General features: G+C 43.8%; 1 protein-coding gene across 3 annotated transcripts in view; it reads left to right on the top strand.

Annotated features, from left to right (window-relative positions):
* The window catches only part of Cmtm8 (CKLF like MARVEL transmembrane domain containing 8), a 95,194-nt gene extending 81,495 nt beyond the window's left edge, over window positions 1–13,699 (top strand). For 2 of the 3 annotated variants that reach the window (XM_004857826.3, XM_004857827.3), the window contains one exon: window positions 1,124–13,699. In XM_004857826.3, coding sequence (XP_004857883.1) covers window positions 1,124–1,207 — 84 coding nt within the window. In that variant the 3' untranslated portion in view covers window positions 1,208–13,699. The remainder of the gene's footprint in view (window positions 1–1,123) is intronic. The other variant, XR_015439525.1, reaches the window with a different exon arrangement.
* The last annotated feature ends 242 nt before the right edge of the window (window positions 13,700–13,941 follow it).

Below are 13,941 nucleotides of genomic sequence, written 5' to 3'. Positions count from 1 at the left end.
CTGTGTAGAGGAGCCTGAGCCTTCAGTTGACCAATCTGAGTTGCAACCAGCCCTTGCCAACAAATTGAGTTCGTAAGTCAAGGGTCCACTGTGTTTTTTGCAGTTTTTTGTTTTTGTTTTGAGTAGAAATGTTTGCTTATCCCCTGGGAATGCCTAGAAAAATAAAAGCTAACAAGTTTTTTTCAGGGAGGGAATTGGTAAAGAGGGGAATGGAGTGGAGTGAGAAACTTCTTATTTTAGTTATGACTTGTATTCTGTTTTATAAACCAAAATTGTGTGTTATTTTTCTCTTTTTAAAGACTAGTTTTGAGAATGGCTCTGAGAGTGGCCTTTATAATATCGCATGCCCCAAAAGAAGCCTGTTTAGGGGAGGCGGAGGCAGTGAGGAATGCCAGAATGATAATGTTAAAAGTGATGTTACATGAGGCTTCTCTTATTTTTTACTTGTATTCAGATTTAAAATCTCTGTCGAAAAGTAGAGTACACAGATACACATGACATTAAAAATCACATGGGGCCGGGGATTTAGCTCAGTGGTTTCACCGCTTGCTTTACAAGCACAAGGACCCGAGTTTGATCCCCAGTACTAAAAAAAAAAAAAAAAAAAAAAAATCACAAGCATTGGTAAGACAGGGCTCTACTTAACAACAGCACTGGGCTAGAATGAGTGGCGCCACCCCTTAAGAAGGGCCTGTTTCTCCTGCCCATGTTCATAGCTCACACCAGCTGGGCTTGTTCCGTGTACTGGCCCATTCGGCTCATTTCCATGAGCTGACCTTGTAGTGACCGTGACCTGAGGTTGAGCCCTGGTCTAAAACTGCCTGTACTAAATTAGAAGTGGTATACTTTGCTTAGATACACTCCACCATCAGTGAACTCCCGGAAGTTATTTGAGCAAAACTATAGGCTATAGGCTTTTTTCTTTCGTTGGAAAAAAATGAAAACACCATGGTCAGAAACGGTTTGAGAAGGAAGGTAATTGAACCCATAAAGTAATTTTAGATGAGAAAGCCTGGAGCCAAGGGAATGTTGAATGTGCATGATTCAGTGGAGGGGAAATGATAACTTTTGCTAATTACAGTGTGCCCTAAGCTCGCTTTCTATTGTGCTTTGTTTTCTCTAGTTCTTTGCCTTCCTGGTCACCATCTGCTACGCTGGAAACACATATTTCAGTTTTACAGCATGGAGATCCAGGACCATACAATGATTTACCATTTTGATAATTAAAAGGAAAAAAACCAAGAAGAATCTCACTGTAAAAACAGCTGTAGGTATAATGTATATTTCCAGACAATAGTATTTAACTAATGTCTTTTTTTTTTGATACCGGGGATCGAACTCAGGACCTTGCTCTTGCAAGGCAGGCAATGGAACCACTGAGCTAAATCCTCGGCCCTAACTAATGTTTTTATATACTTAGTTAAATTGCTTTATTGTGGTTTGTTACGATTAAACTGAATACTTATTTACAAAGTGCTATAGCTTGTAGTGAACTCTTAAATATCTTGCTGATGTCTTTATGACCTTATTTTCTTAGATAATGCATAAATAGACAAATTGCTGATATTAAGAATGTGTCAGGTTTGTAAACCTAACTTTTAAAATGTCAGATTCTTTTGTGATTAAATGTTGTAAAATTTCAGGGAATTGTGTCTGACTGGAGAAAGGAGACCTTCTGCTATGGAAGCCAGAGGCTGGGTATTATAGGATCATTTTCATCCTCATTGACTGGGCTGCCCAGGTGCGGTGCTGTCAGGAGACACTGGGCCACAGTCCTCAGGGAAGGGTGGCAGGAGATAGTCATCTCCTGAAATCTGGGGTCACAGTGCACATGATTCCCATTTCCCAGCAAGTGGCCTAGGAAGCAGCTAATGAGACATGGCCTTGAGGTTGGTAATGCGCTCAGTGGTGCTGCTAAGTGCAGGGGTTGATGTACTCAGGTGTTTTTTTTAATAATACATAGTAAAATAAGTAGCTAATCATTAAAATGATAATATGTACATACACGTTAAAGTCATCTTGCTTACCACCGTGACATGTGTACCCTGTATGCCATATTTTCTGGAAACTTATGGACCACAGGGTCTCAGTATTTCAAACCTTTTACACAAATATATTGTAGCATCATTAGTAGGTATTATCAGATGATGGGAAGAATTCAGAACATCAAGGCAGACGTGCACTTAGAGGAAGTGCTTTAGGCAGAATGGTTCTTGCTGGTACAGCAAGTATCATGGATGATTTTTCAACATTAGCTTTAAAAAAAGTAACACCACAGAAACTTTAGTAGAGTTGATGACATGAACAGAGTTGAGGCCATGCACTCTCTCAAAATGACTTCCTATGGTATCCACCTCTGTCTCTTTCTGTTTAGCAGTGCTTTTTCTTTCTGTTGTATTTTGTTTATATCAGTCCTCCTATTTGTCTGGTTCTCCAAGCTCTGTTTATCCCTATGTAGAAGAATTGAGAACAGTCGAACAGTATCCATGAAGATGTTGGGGTTGTAGATGAGGCCCAAAGAAGTAGTGGGAGGAGGCTCGAAAAACGAGTGATGGGCATAATGTACCCATGTGTGGGGGTGGTGAGCACCATACGAGGCCACTCTGGGCCAACAGTTAGCAAGCAGTGGAAGGTGGAGCTTTTTCAGCACAACCTGCAAGAGATTGGTGCTGCAGGCTTTTTTAGAGGTCATTCCATGTCGTCATGAGAGTGGCCTGCCACTTGCCAATTCTGCTGAAAATCTGAATGACTGGTCACAGTATGTGCTCAGCTTCTCTGTCCCTCTCCCCCTCTCATAGTCACAGAAGCACATCTACCTTCCTCATATGCTGTGGGTTGCTTAAAGTACATTATATTGCAATCAACTTCCCATAAAAGGCAAAAAGCCAAAACCAGTAACCTATAGGGTCTATTTCTGAAAACGGTGAAGGAGGCCTGCTTTTATGTACTGTAGGGTATGTACTACTTCTATAACCATGACCTCATTTATAAGAGGTAACTTCTGGGGTGAAAAGTGCCATAAACCCACACTTTGAAATGTTCTCCAAATAGACGAGAATTTTAGGGCTTTCTTGAACTGCTGGCATCAGAGAGATATGTTTCAAAAGAACAGTGGCTAGTTTGTGTCCGTGAAGGGAAATTTCCTTTTTTGTCTTTATTTGTGGATTTTCTGGACCAGCATTGTCTGTATTACTCTGAGAGTTCACCAAAACAACAAACAAAAGTATTTTTTTACAGAAAGGTAAGTATTATTTCCTCTTTTGGATACCAAGAGTCCTTGTTCACAAATAATTTTTAAGTTTGAATTTTTAGACATTCATTATTAGATGAAGCTATCAGGTTTAAAATGGATTAGCTTTAATATTTTCTTTTATAAAAGCAGAGAAAGAACACAGACTCACATAATAAATCTAACATTAAGAAGAGTAGGTTTCAGGTTTCAGGTTGAAAAATATTATTGCAGGGATACTACACAATGTATTTACCATCATTTGCACTAAAAGTCTGCATTAACCTCTCAGCCTTTCATGTCCTCTTTGATGGAAACAAGTGGGGGTTTTTTGGGGTACCAGAGATCGAACTTGGGTCCTTGCACTGGCGAGGCAGGCGTCAGAACCACTGAGCTAAATCCCCAGCCCCTAGGTGGGTTTTTAATTTGATGTATTTACCCACTCATGAACAATCAATAAAATGCTTTAGGCAATTAATCTCTTTTGATTGCTATTTCCAATTCATAACCCCAAAAGATAAATATTTAGCCAACATTTGAAAACTACAAGAAAATCTAGAGACAAGAATGTTCAATATCAATAATTTATTTTCAGATTTTTAAAGTGCTCCCTTCACAGGAAAATCCCTTCAGGGTATTATTAGCAGACAAAAGATTTTAAAGACATAAAGTATCTCCATGTACAGCATAGATATTTAGAAACACTGAGGATGCAGCCCTCTGTAGAAAGTCAATTCAAAGTCCATATTTCTGCCCCCTAGACAATTATTGTTTTAATTGAAAAGATAGTTTTTCATAGAAAAAAAGTGGGTTTTATTGAAATTTAATTGATAAGATAGGTTTTTGTTTTTGTATTAGGGATTGAATCCAGGCCCTTCACACTGAGCTACATACGTCCTCGGCCCTTTTTTTTTTTTTTTTTATTTTGAGGTTATCAATAAATCACTAAGTTGCCCAGACTGGGCTGGAACTTTTGATCCTCCTGCCTCAGCCTCCCAGTGTGCTAGGATTATAGTCATGTATCTCCATGACCATGCCCAGTTAAAATATGGGTTTTCAAAGAAAATAATCTTGACCAGGCACATTCAGCCTCTGATCTTTGACAAAGAGGCCAAAAACATACACTGAAGGAAAAATAGCCTCTTTAATAAATGGTGATGGGGAAACTGGATATGCATATGCAGAAGATTGAACCTAGATCCTTACATCTCACCATGTACTAAACTAAAATAAAAATGGATCAAAGATCTAAATGTTAGACACTGAATCTGCTGGAAGATAAAATAGGTAAAACTCGGGCCAGGGATTTAGCTCAGTGGTTCCACTGCCTGCCTCATAAGCGCAAGGTCCTGAGTTCAATCCCTGGGGTCCCCCCACCTCCAAAAAAGGTAAAACTCTTGAAGATGTAGGCATAGTCAAGGACTTTCTGAACAGAACCTCAGTTGCACAAGAAATAACATCAAGAATCAACAAATGGGCTCAGATCAAATTAAAAGGCTTCTAGGGCCTGGGGATTTAGCTCAGTGGTTTCGCCATCTGCTGCGCAAGCGCAAGGACCTGAGTTCGATCCCCGGTACCAAAAAAAAAAATGCTTCTGCATGGCAGTGAAAACAACTAACAGAGTGAAGAGACAACCTACAGGATGGGAAAAAATTTCTTCCAGCTATTCCATGGACAGAGGACTAATATCTAGAATATATAAAGAACTCAAAAACTAGACCAATAAAAGATCCAATCAAATAATAAGCAGTGAAATGAATAGACACTTCTCGAAAGAAGAAGTACAAATGGCCAATAAATACATGAAAAAATGCTCAGTATCTCTGGCCATTAGAGAAATGCAAACTCAAACAACACTGAGATTCCACCTCAACCCAGAAAAAAATGGTCATCATCAGGAAATCAAAAAATACCAACTGTTGGTGAGGCAGGGTGAGGGGGTCTCTACATTGTTGGCAGGAATGTAAACTAGTACAATCACTATGGAAATCATTGTGGAGTTTCAAAAAAAAGCTGAAACTAGAAATTTTATTCAACCCAGCTACTCTCCTTCTAGGTATGAGAGACCTAAGTTAGCTTAAGAGACTCCATTTTGTCTGAACTGCCCCAGTTCTGATGGGAAACTGTCCTCTGTGTGAACTCTGGGAGGGTCTTATCTCATGTTTGTACTCCTGTGTGATGTCTCAGCACACCAGATGTTCTTATCTCATGCCTATACTCCTGCTTTTGATTGATGTTTAAGGGTTTAGACAAACAACCACAAGAGCACATATGGAACCCATCCGTCGTAAATAACAGGATGTGTGTCTGCATTTTGTAAGGGCTGGTTTTACAACATGCACCTGGTGACCCTGATGTGATAACCATGTATTCTTTCTCACTTCTGTAAATATGCTTATTGCAGGGCTAGGGAGGTGGGAGGAGGAAAGGGTTTTCTCTATAAAAACTGACCAAAAGTTTAGTTGGTGGCCAGTCTCCTTGCAGGGGATTTGGTCCCGGCCGGAAAATAAAGTTCTTTGCAGACTTTACATCGTGTCGTGACCTGGGTGACTGTCACTGTCGGGAACCTGGTTCCAACATTTTTGGAGGCCCCAGCAAGATCTCACTGAGCCGACAGTCTTGGAGCCTTCTCTACCACTCGGGCTGCCTCCGGTGCACTTGACTCTGGGGAGGCCACCCCGAGGCGTTCCAGGGCCCCGAGTCCAGCAGCTGCCGGCAGAGGCAGGCAGACTTGGACTCTACCACTGGGAACTTTATCTGGGAAAAAGCCTCTAGAGGTAAGGACTGTATGGTCTTTTGGGTTGCGTGCTTGGTGGGCAGAAGGAGGTCCGATGCAACATCAACTCCTCTGCTCGGGGACTCACTGTGATGACAGGAGTCACCCCTGGTTTTGGGTAATGGTCCACAAATTTTAGGTAGTTGTGTCTTTGGCACCGTGTTTGTCAGTGTTGTCTTTGTTCTGTGTTTCTTCCTGTCTTTTTTCCCACAGGACGCCATAGGCAGTTCTGAATCCAAGCTCTCTACCCCTCTTAAATGTGTTCTTTCTAATTTCAGGAAAATTTATAGTCCAGATAAAAAGGATGAATATGGGATTAAATTTTCTAAGGTGAAAGCCTGCACCCTCTGCAAACTTGAATGGCCTACCTTTGGGGAGGGGTGGCCTCCACAGGGAACCTTCAATTTAGCTACTGTCTGGAACATTTGGGAAAGAGTCAGTGGGAGTGGTGGGCCCCACCATCCCAACCAATTCCCACATATTGATATTTGGCTGAATCTTGTAGAAGAGCCACCTAACTGGCTCCTCCAATGTTCCCTACGGGGAGGGGGTCCTAATTACTCTTGACGGAGACCCGGCACCAGGCCCACAGGAGCACAAGTTCTTTTGGCCTCGGCCAGGAAGGCTCAGTCATCCGACTGGCCTGATGTCCTCCAAATTCCACTGGAAGAGGACCCCCGGCAACCACATAGGGACCCCTCTCCACCTCCTTATTCCTCAGCCCCGCCATTGAGCCCCGACTCCACTGCTAGAGATTCTCCTTCTAACATTTTCTCCTCCCCACACCAGGTCTGGCCAAGATTATGGTCTCAGGGCAGGCCCCACAGAAAGTCAAGGGCCTCACCTCCCCACCTCTCCCACCTCTCTTTATAGCCTGGCACCTCTCTTCCCCTTGCACCAGGCTGAGCCAGAGTGGGGGGGGTGGGCTTGTGAATATTCCCTTCACCACTAGTGACCTTTACAATTGGAGACATCAAAACCCTCCCTTTTCGGAGAAGCCCCAGACCTTGATTTCTCTCCTCAAGTCTGTTTTCTACACTCACCAGCCTACCTGGGATGATTGCCAGCAGCTCTTACAGACCCTCTTCACATAAGAAGAAATAGATCGCATTCTTCAGGAGGCTATATGAGATGCCCTGGGGCTGGGATCAGATAACCTCCCAGACCGGGTGGCTAGGATAGAGGCAGTCATACCTACCCAGAGACCTCGATGGGACCCAAATACTAATGACAGTAAGAGGGACCTGGATGCCTACTGCCAGCATCTTTTAGGAGCAGTGGCACGAAAGCCGACCAATTTGAGCAAGGTAAGTGAGATTAAACATAGGAAGACAGAGTCCCCAGCAGCATTTCTGGAGAGGCTTTTAGAGGCCTACCAGGTTTACACCCCCATAAACCCAAATACTCCAGAAAACCCAGCCCTGATAAATCTGGCTTTTGTTTCCCAGTCGGCCCCAGATATTAGAAGAAAGTTACAAAAATTAGAATTTCAGGGAAAGAATAGGACTGAGCTCTTGAGCATTGCCCAAAAGGCTTACAAAAATCGTGACTCCCCTGAAGAAGCGGTGGCCAAGAAATTGGGGAAAGTCACTATTGCAGCCTTGGACGCCTGTGAGTCTAAGGGACAAGGGAGAGATGGACAAGGAAAAAAGAGATGCCCGTCCTTAAAGAGAGATCAATGTGCAATTTGTAAAAAGTTCAGGCATTGACAGAGAAAATGCCCATTCCAAAAGGATAAAAAGGAGACCCCCTGGAAAGAGAGCAAAAGGTTCTGATAAGGGAGACTGCTAAAGATTAGGGAGGTCGGGACTCTTTCACTATCAGCCCCCAGGAGCCCATGGTAAAGATAAAGGTAGGGGGCACTCCAGTTAATTTTTTAGTGGACACTGGCACAGCTTATTCTGTTTTGACCCAACTGCTGGGACCTATGACTACACACAAGACGGGGCGACAGGAACAAAAAACAAAGGATAGTCATGGAGCACCTCCAGGACTGTTGTTTTAGGAAAACATCAGGTGACACATTCCTTTTTAGTCATCCCAGAATGTCTTTACCCGCTGCTGGGACGGGATCTTCTGAGAAAACTTAAGGCGACTATTTCTTTCACTGAATGAGATGCTAGTCTACAAATGGATATGCCGACTAAAATTCTGGTCACCTGTCCCCTGTCTGAAGAATATCTTCTCCAACCCGGAGAAACTCTAGATCAGAATGTCAAATTGTTACAAGAGTTACAAGCCCTCTTTCCTCAGGTATGGGTGAAACAAATCCACCCGGTCTAGCTGCTCATCAACCGCCTGTTGTGGTCACATTGTTGGCAACTTCTACCCCAATAGCAGTTTGACAGTATCTGATAAGAAAACTGGCAAAAGACAAGATCAAAGTACATCTACAGAGGCTCATGGACTCTGGGATCCTGGTACCGTGTAAGTCTCCCTGGAATACACCTCTTCTCCAATATAAAAACCAGGTACCAATGACTACCAGCCTGTCCAGGACCTACGGGAGATAAACAAGTGAATGGAGACCATCCATCCCATGGTCTCCAATCCCTACACCTTCCTAAGCCTCCTGCCATCAGATCGTCAGGTGTACACGGTCCTGGATCTCAAAGACGCCTTCTTCAGCATCCCGTTGGCACCCGTGAGTCAACTGCTATTTGCTTTTGAATGAGTATATCCAGACTGGGGGCTCTCAGGACAGTTGACATGGACTAGACTTCCACAGGGATTCAAAAATTCTCCCACCTTGTTCGATGAAGCACTAAACTGGGACTTGTCCACCTACCGAGCTACCCACCCAGAGGTGACCTTGTTATAATATGTTGATGATTTATTAATAGCTACAGCAGACTTTGAGACCTGTAAGGAGGCAACAGAAGACCTAGGACTATTACAAACCTTGGGGTATAGAGTATCAGCCAAAAAGGCACAACTATGTGTAACTAAGGCCACCTACTTAGGATATCAGTTGTCTGAAGGAAAAAGACTGCTCTCAAACCAGAGAATACAGGCTATTCTTCAGATACCAACCCCCACCACAAAACGCCAGGTCCGAGAATCTTGGGAACAGTGGGTTACTCTTGCCTTTGGATACTAGGTTTTGCAGAGATAGTGAAACCCCTGTATTCGGCCATGGCAGGTGGAGATTCCCCCTTGGTTTGGACCACGGAGGAAGAAACAGCCTTCCAGGGACTAGAAAAAGCCCTGACTTAAGCTCCAGCTTTGGCTTTGCCTGACATTACTAAGCTGTTCTGCTTGTTTGTAGCTGAAAAAGGGGGAATCGCCAAGGGTGTATTGACTCAGGTTTTAGGCCCATGGAATAGGCCGGTAGCCTACTTATCCAGGCAGCTGGATCCAGTGGCCACTGGGTGGCTCACTTGTCTGCAGGCTATTGCAGCCACTGCCATATTAGTAAAAGAGGCAGACAAACTCAGTTTAGCCCAAGATCTGACCATAACCGCTCCACATGCAGCTGAAACTTTATTGCGGGGAACCCCCGACTGTTGGCTCTCCAATGCTTGACTGACCCAGTATCAAGCCTTACTCTTAGATCAACCTCAGATTCGCTTCACAAAAGAGATGGCCCTCAACCCAGTGACCTTACTCCCCAATCCTGACCTAGACAAACCAGCTCACAATTGCCAGGATGGGATTACCTCTTCCACCACCAACCAGCCAGACCTCAGTGATGTCCCTATCCAAGAGCCAGATGCAGTATACTTCACAGACGGAAGCAGTTACATGGAGGACTGGGTCAAGTATGCTGGGGCAGCTGTGGTCACACCAGAAGGAGAAGTTAAATGGGCTCAGCCTCTAAATAGGGGCTTCTTGGCCCAAAAAGCTGAACTGATAACACTGACCCAGGCCTTGCGGCTTGGCCAAGAAAAGACTGAATATCTACACTGACATCCGGTATGCGTTTGCCACGGCCCATGTGCATGGCGACATCTACCGGCAGCAAGGCCTATTGACCTCAGAAGGGAAGACTATTAAAAATAAGGAAGACATTTTGGCCCTATTAGTGGCAATATGGGAACTAAAAACAGTGGCCATCATTCATTGTCAAAGTCATCAAAAAGGAAACCATTATGAGGCCAGAGGAAATCATGGAGCTGTCCAGACAGCCCGACAGGTAGCCAAAGAACCAGTGGGGCCCCAAGACATATTGCCCATCCAACCTTTTGGCTACTTAGCAGAACCGCTCACGTACACTCAGGAGGAGGAAAACAAAAATGCCCAACTAGGGGCGATAAAACAGGACTCCGGGTGGTGGAAGTTACCAGATGAGAAAATCTGCCTACCTCAAACCCTGGGCAGGCAACTTCTTCAACAACTCCATCACCTCACCCATCTAGGGGAATCCAAACTAAAGAAACTGGTGAGTTCCAAATTCTCTGTTCCAGGACTAACTTCATTGGTCACAGATATCTGTTCCAGGTGCCAAGTATGTGCTCGAGTCAACCCCCGTGCGGGGCCCCACAAGGAAGGGGCCCGACTGAGGGGAACACAGCCTGGAGAACACTGGGAACTGGACTTTACAGAGGTATAATCCAGCCAAAGGTACAAATATTTACTGGTCCTAGTAGACACTTTTTCAGAATAGGTAGAAGCTTACCCTACCAGGACAGAGTCTGCTAATGTGGTTACTAAAATACTACTCCAAGAGCTCATCCCTAGATTTGGTCTCCCGCAGTACCTGGGGGTCTGACAATGGCCCTGCCTTCACAGCTCGAGTGTCTAAATTATTGGTGAGGGCTCTAAATATTGAATGGAAACTACACTGTGCCTACAGGCCGCAAAGTTCAGGACAAGTGGAAAGAATGAATAGAACTTTGAAGGAAACATTGACAAAGTTCATTTTGGAAACTGGCGGTAGGTGCCCTGACTTGCTCCCTCTTGCCTTACTCGGGGTCTGATGCACACCTTATGTCAAAAAGTTTACCCCCTTTGAAATTATATATGGGAAACCACCACCTCTTCTCCCCAAGGTTAACTTAGAACATGTCACTAAGACCACTAATAATTCTTTAATTTAGTCTCTCCAAGCCTTACAGTATCCAAAACCATCTCCACAATCAAATCCACCAGACCAGGAGCAATACCACGCCATTCCCACCTCATCAATTCAAACCAGGGGACCTGGTTTTGGTGCACAGGCATCAAACAAAAAGTCTCGAGCCCCGATGGAAAGGGGCCTATCCTGTAGTCCTGACGACTCCATCAGCCCTCAAGGTCGCTGGAGTCACTGCATGGATTCATCACTCCCACATCAAATCAGCACCCAAAGAGGACGACTCACAAGATCCAGCACTACAACGGTGGAAAGTCCTCAACAAGCCTGGGGACCAAAAGATAAGACTGGGATGGGAAAGTTGACTATGTTGTGGAGATTTCTTTTTGTAAATTTATACTGCATCATGCCTAGTTATCCTTATGCCCCTCAAACTGAGGTATGGGAGTTAAGGATGACCTCCAATGGGCAAGTGATTTCACAGGTTACCAGGGGTCCAGATGATCACCAGGTCATTTTTACTGTTAGCTTATGTAATTTTTTTGAGAAAAAATGGCAACCATAGGGCAGAGGGGCTGTATGGCATCTGGGTGCTGCACCATTACTGAATTCACTTTTCCCCATCCCCTTCAATACTACGTGTGTCCACCAAATGGAGACAAATACTGCAAGGATAGTCAAGAAGACTATCATTGTCTAAAATGGGGATGAGAGACTATAGCCCCCTGGTCAGTCCAAGTCCTGGATTGCTGGCTAAAAATGTCTCCCACCACCCTCAATCATGATAAACCCTGTGTCACTGGTAGATGCTATCTGGTTACTATTCTACCACAATGATTGGAGGATCCTGGGTGAAAAATTAGGAAGGACATGGGGAATCAGGCTATATCTTGCAGGATTCGATCCTGGATCAGAATTTACCATCCCATGCAGCCAATACAGAGCCCCATTAGTATTAGAACCAAACAAAGACCTGGCCCTACCTATCCCTGTAGAAAAACCTGAGCCACCTCCTGAAAGACCAAATCCTAGTCCACCTGTGAGGTTGTCAACTATTTCCACTGACCTGTCAGAAATCTCTGACACCGAGAGGCCAGAGACCACCACACCAATCTTAGAGATGTTAACCAAGGTTCATAAAATGAATCTAAATTCATCTAGACTGGAGGAAACAGGAGATTGTTGGTTATGTCTAGACCCAAAGCCCCCCTATTATGTAGGGATGGGAGTGACCACTGTGCCTAAATCTCTGTCCTCCACTGATTGTAACTGGAATAAACCTATGCTAACTTTGGGGGATATACAAGGAACAGAAACGTGTCTGACTTGGACAAATTATAACTTAGATAGTTTATGTAACTCAACTTTCACCAACCATACAACTCCAGGTTCCCCCTTTACATTATAAGGCTCCAGAGGATGCCTGGTTTGCATGTACTGAGGGGTTCACTCAATGTATTCCCAAGTCTGTTTTTACAGATCAACCTGACTCCCTGCTCTGTGTCACTGTTTATATAATTCCACAAGTGTTATATTATAATGGGGAAGGAGGATGAGAACACTTGGACCCTGCCACAGACTTGTACAGACATAAAAGAACAGCTCCTGTTCTGGTCCCCATTCTGGTAGGATTGGGGATAGCAGCCTCTGCAGCCATAGGAACCTCCTCACTCGTAGTACAGGATAGTAACTTTAAAGCTTTAAGCTACCAGGTAGCCCAAGATCTAGGATATCTGGAAGATTCTGTTTCTAGGCTGGAAAAACAAGTAGACTCATTGGCTAAAGTTGTATTACAAAATAGGAGAGGATTAGATTTGCTTTTTATGAAACAAGGGGGATTATGTGTGGCATTGAGAAAAACGTGCTGTTTTTACGTTAATCAGTCAGGAGTAATAAGAGACACCCTGGTCATGGTACGAGAAAACTTAAAGACAAAATACTGGAATCAAAAAGACCAAAACTGGTACCAATCTTTGTTTAACTGGTCCCCCTAGATGACTACCTTACTCTGCACCCTAGCTGGACCCCTAGTCATCTTGCTTCTAATGTTGCTAATTGGACCGTGTGTTATAAATTCCATCACCAAGTACGTAAAACAAAAAATAGAGACAGTAAAACTCATGGTCTTAAGGAAGGAATATAGGTTCAAACAACAATATGAACGTATAACAGAAAAAGAAGACAGGGAAGAATCAAGGATTTGATTGAGTATGCTAGAAGCAGTGGGGTATGAGAGACCTAAGTTAGCTTAAGAGACTCCATTTTGTCTGAACTGCCCCAGTTTTGGTGGGAAACTGTCCTCTGTGTGAACTCTGGGAGGGTCTTATCTCACGTTTGTACTCCTGTGTGATGTCTCAGCACACCAGATGTTCTTATCTCACGCCTATACTCCTGCTTTTGATTGATGTTTAAGGGTTTAGACAAACAACCACAAGAGCACATATGGAACCCATCTGTCATAAATAACAGGATGTGTGTCTGCAATTTGTAAGGGCTGGTTTTACAACATGTACCTGGTGACCCTGATGTGATAACCACGCATTCTTACTCGCTCCTGTAAATATGCTTACTGCAGGGCTAGGGAGGTGGGAGGAGGAAAGGACCAAAAGTTCAGTCAGTGGCCAGTCTCCTTTTAGGGGATTTGGTCCCGGCCGGAAAATAAAGTTCTTTGCAGACTTTACATTGTGTCGTGACTTGGGTGACTCACTGTTGGGAACCTGGTTCCAACAGGTATTTTCCTGAAAGAGTTAAAGCCATCATATCACAGTAATGTATGCATACCCACATTTATGGCAGCACTATTTATAATAGCTAAATGTTGGAAGCAGCTGATATGTCCATCAACAGATGAATGGATAAAGAAAATATGGTATTTATTCACAATGGCATAGTATTTTGCTACAAAGAAGGATAAATTCGCAT

The sequence above is a fragment of the Heterocephalus glaber genome, unplaced genomic scaffold, assembly GCF_053883595.1.
Source record: "Heterocephalus glaber isolate CG9 unplaced genomic scaffold, H.glaber_assembly_v1.0 deba00001472, whole genome shotgun sequence".
Lineage (NCBI taxonomy): Eukaryota > Metazoa > Chordata > Mammalia > Rodentia > Bathyergidae > Heterocephalus > Heterocephalus glaber.
Note: the sequence above shows the minus strand (reverse complement) of the source record. Positions and strands in the feature narration are given on the sequence as shown.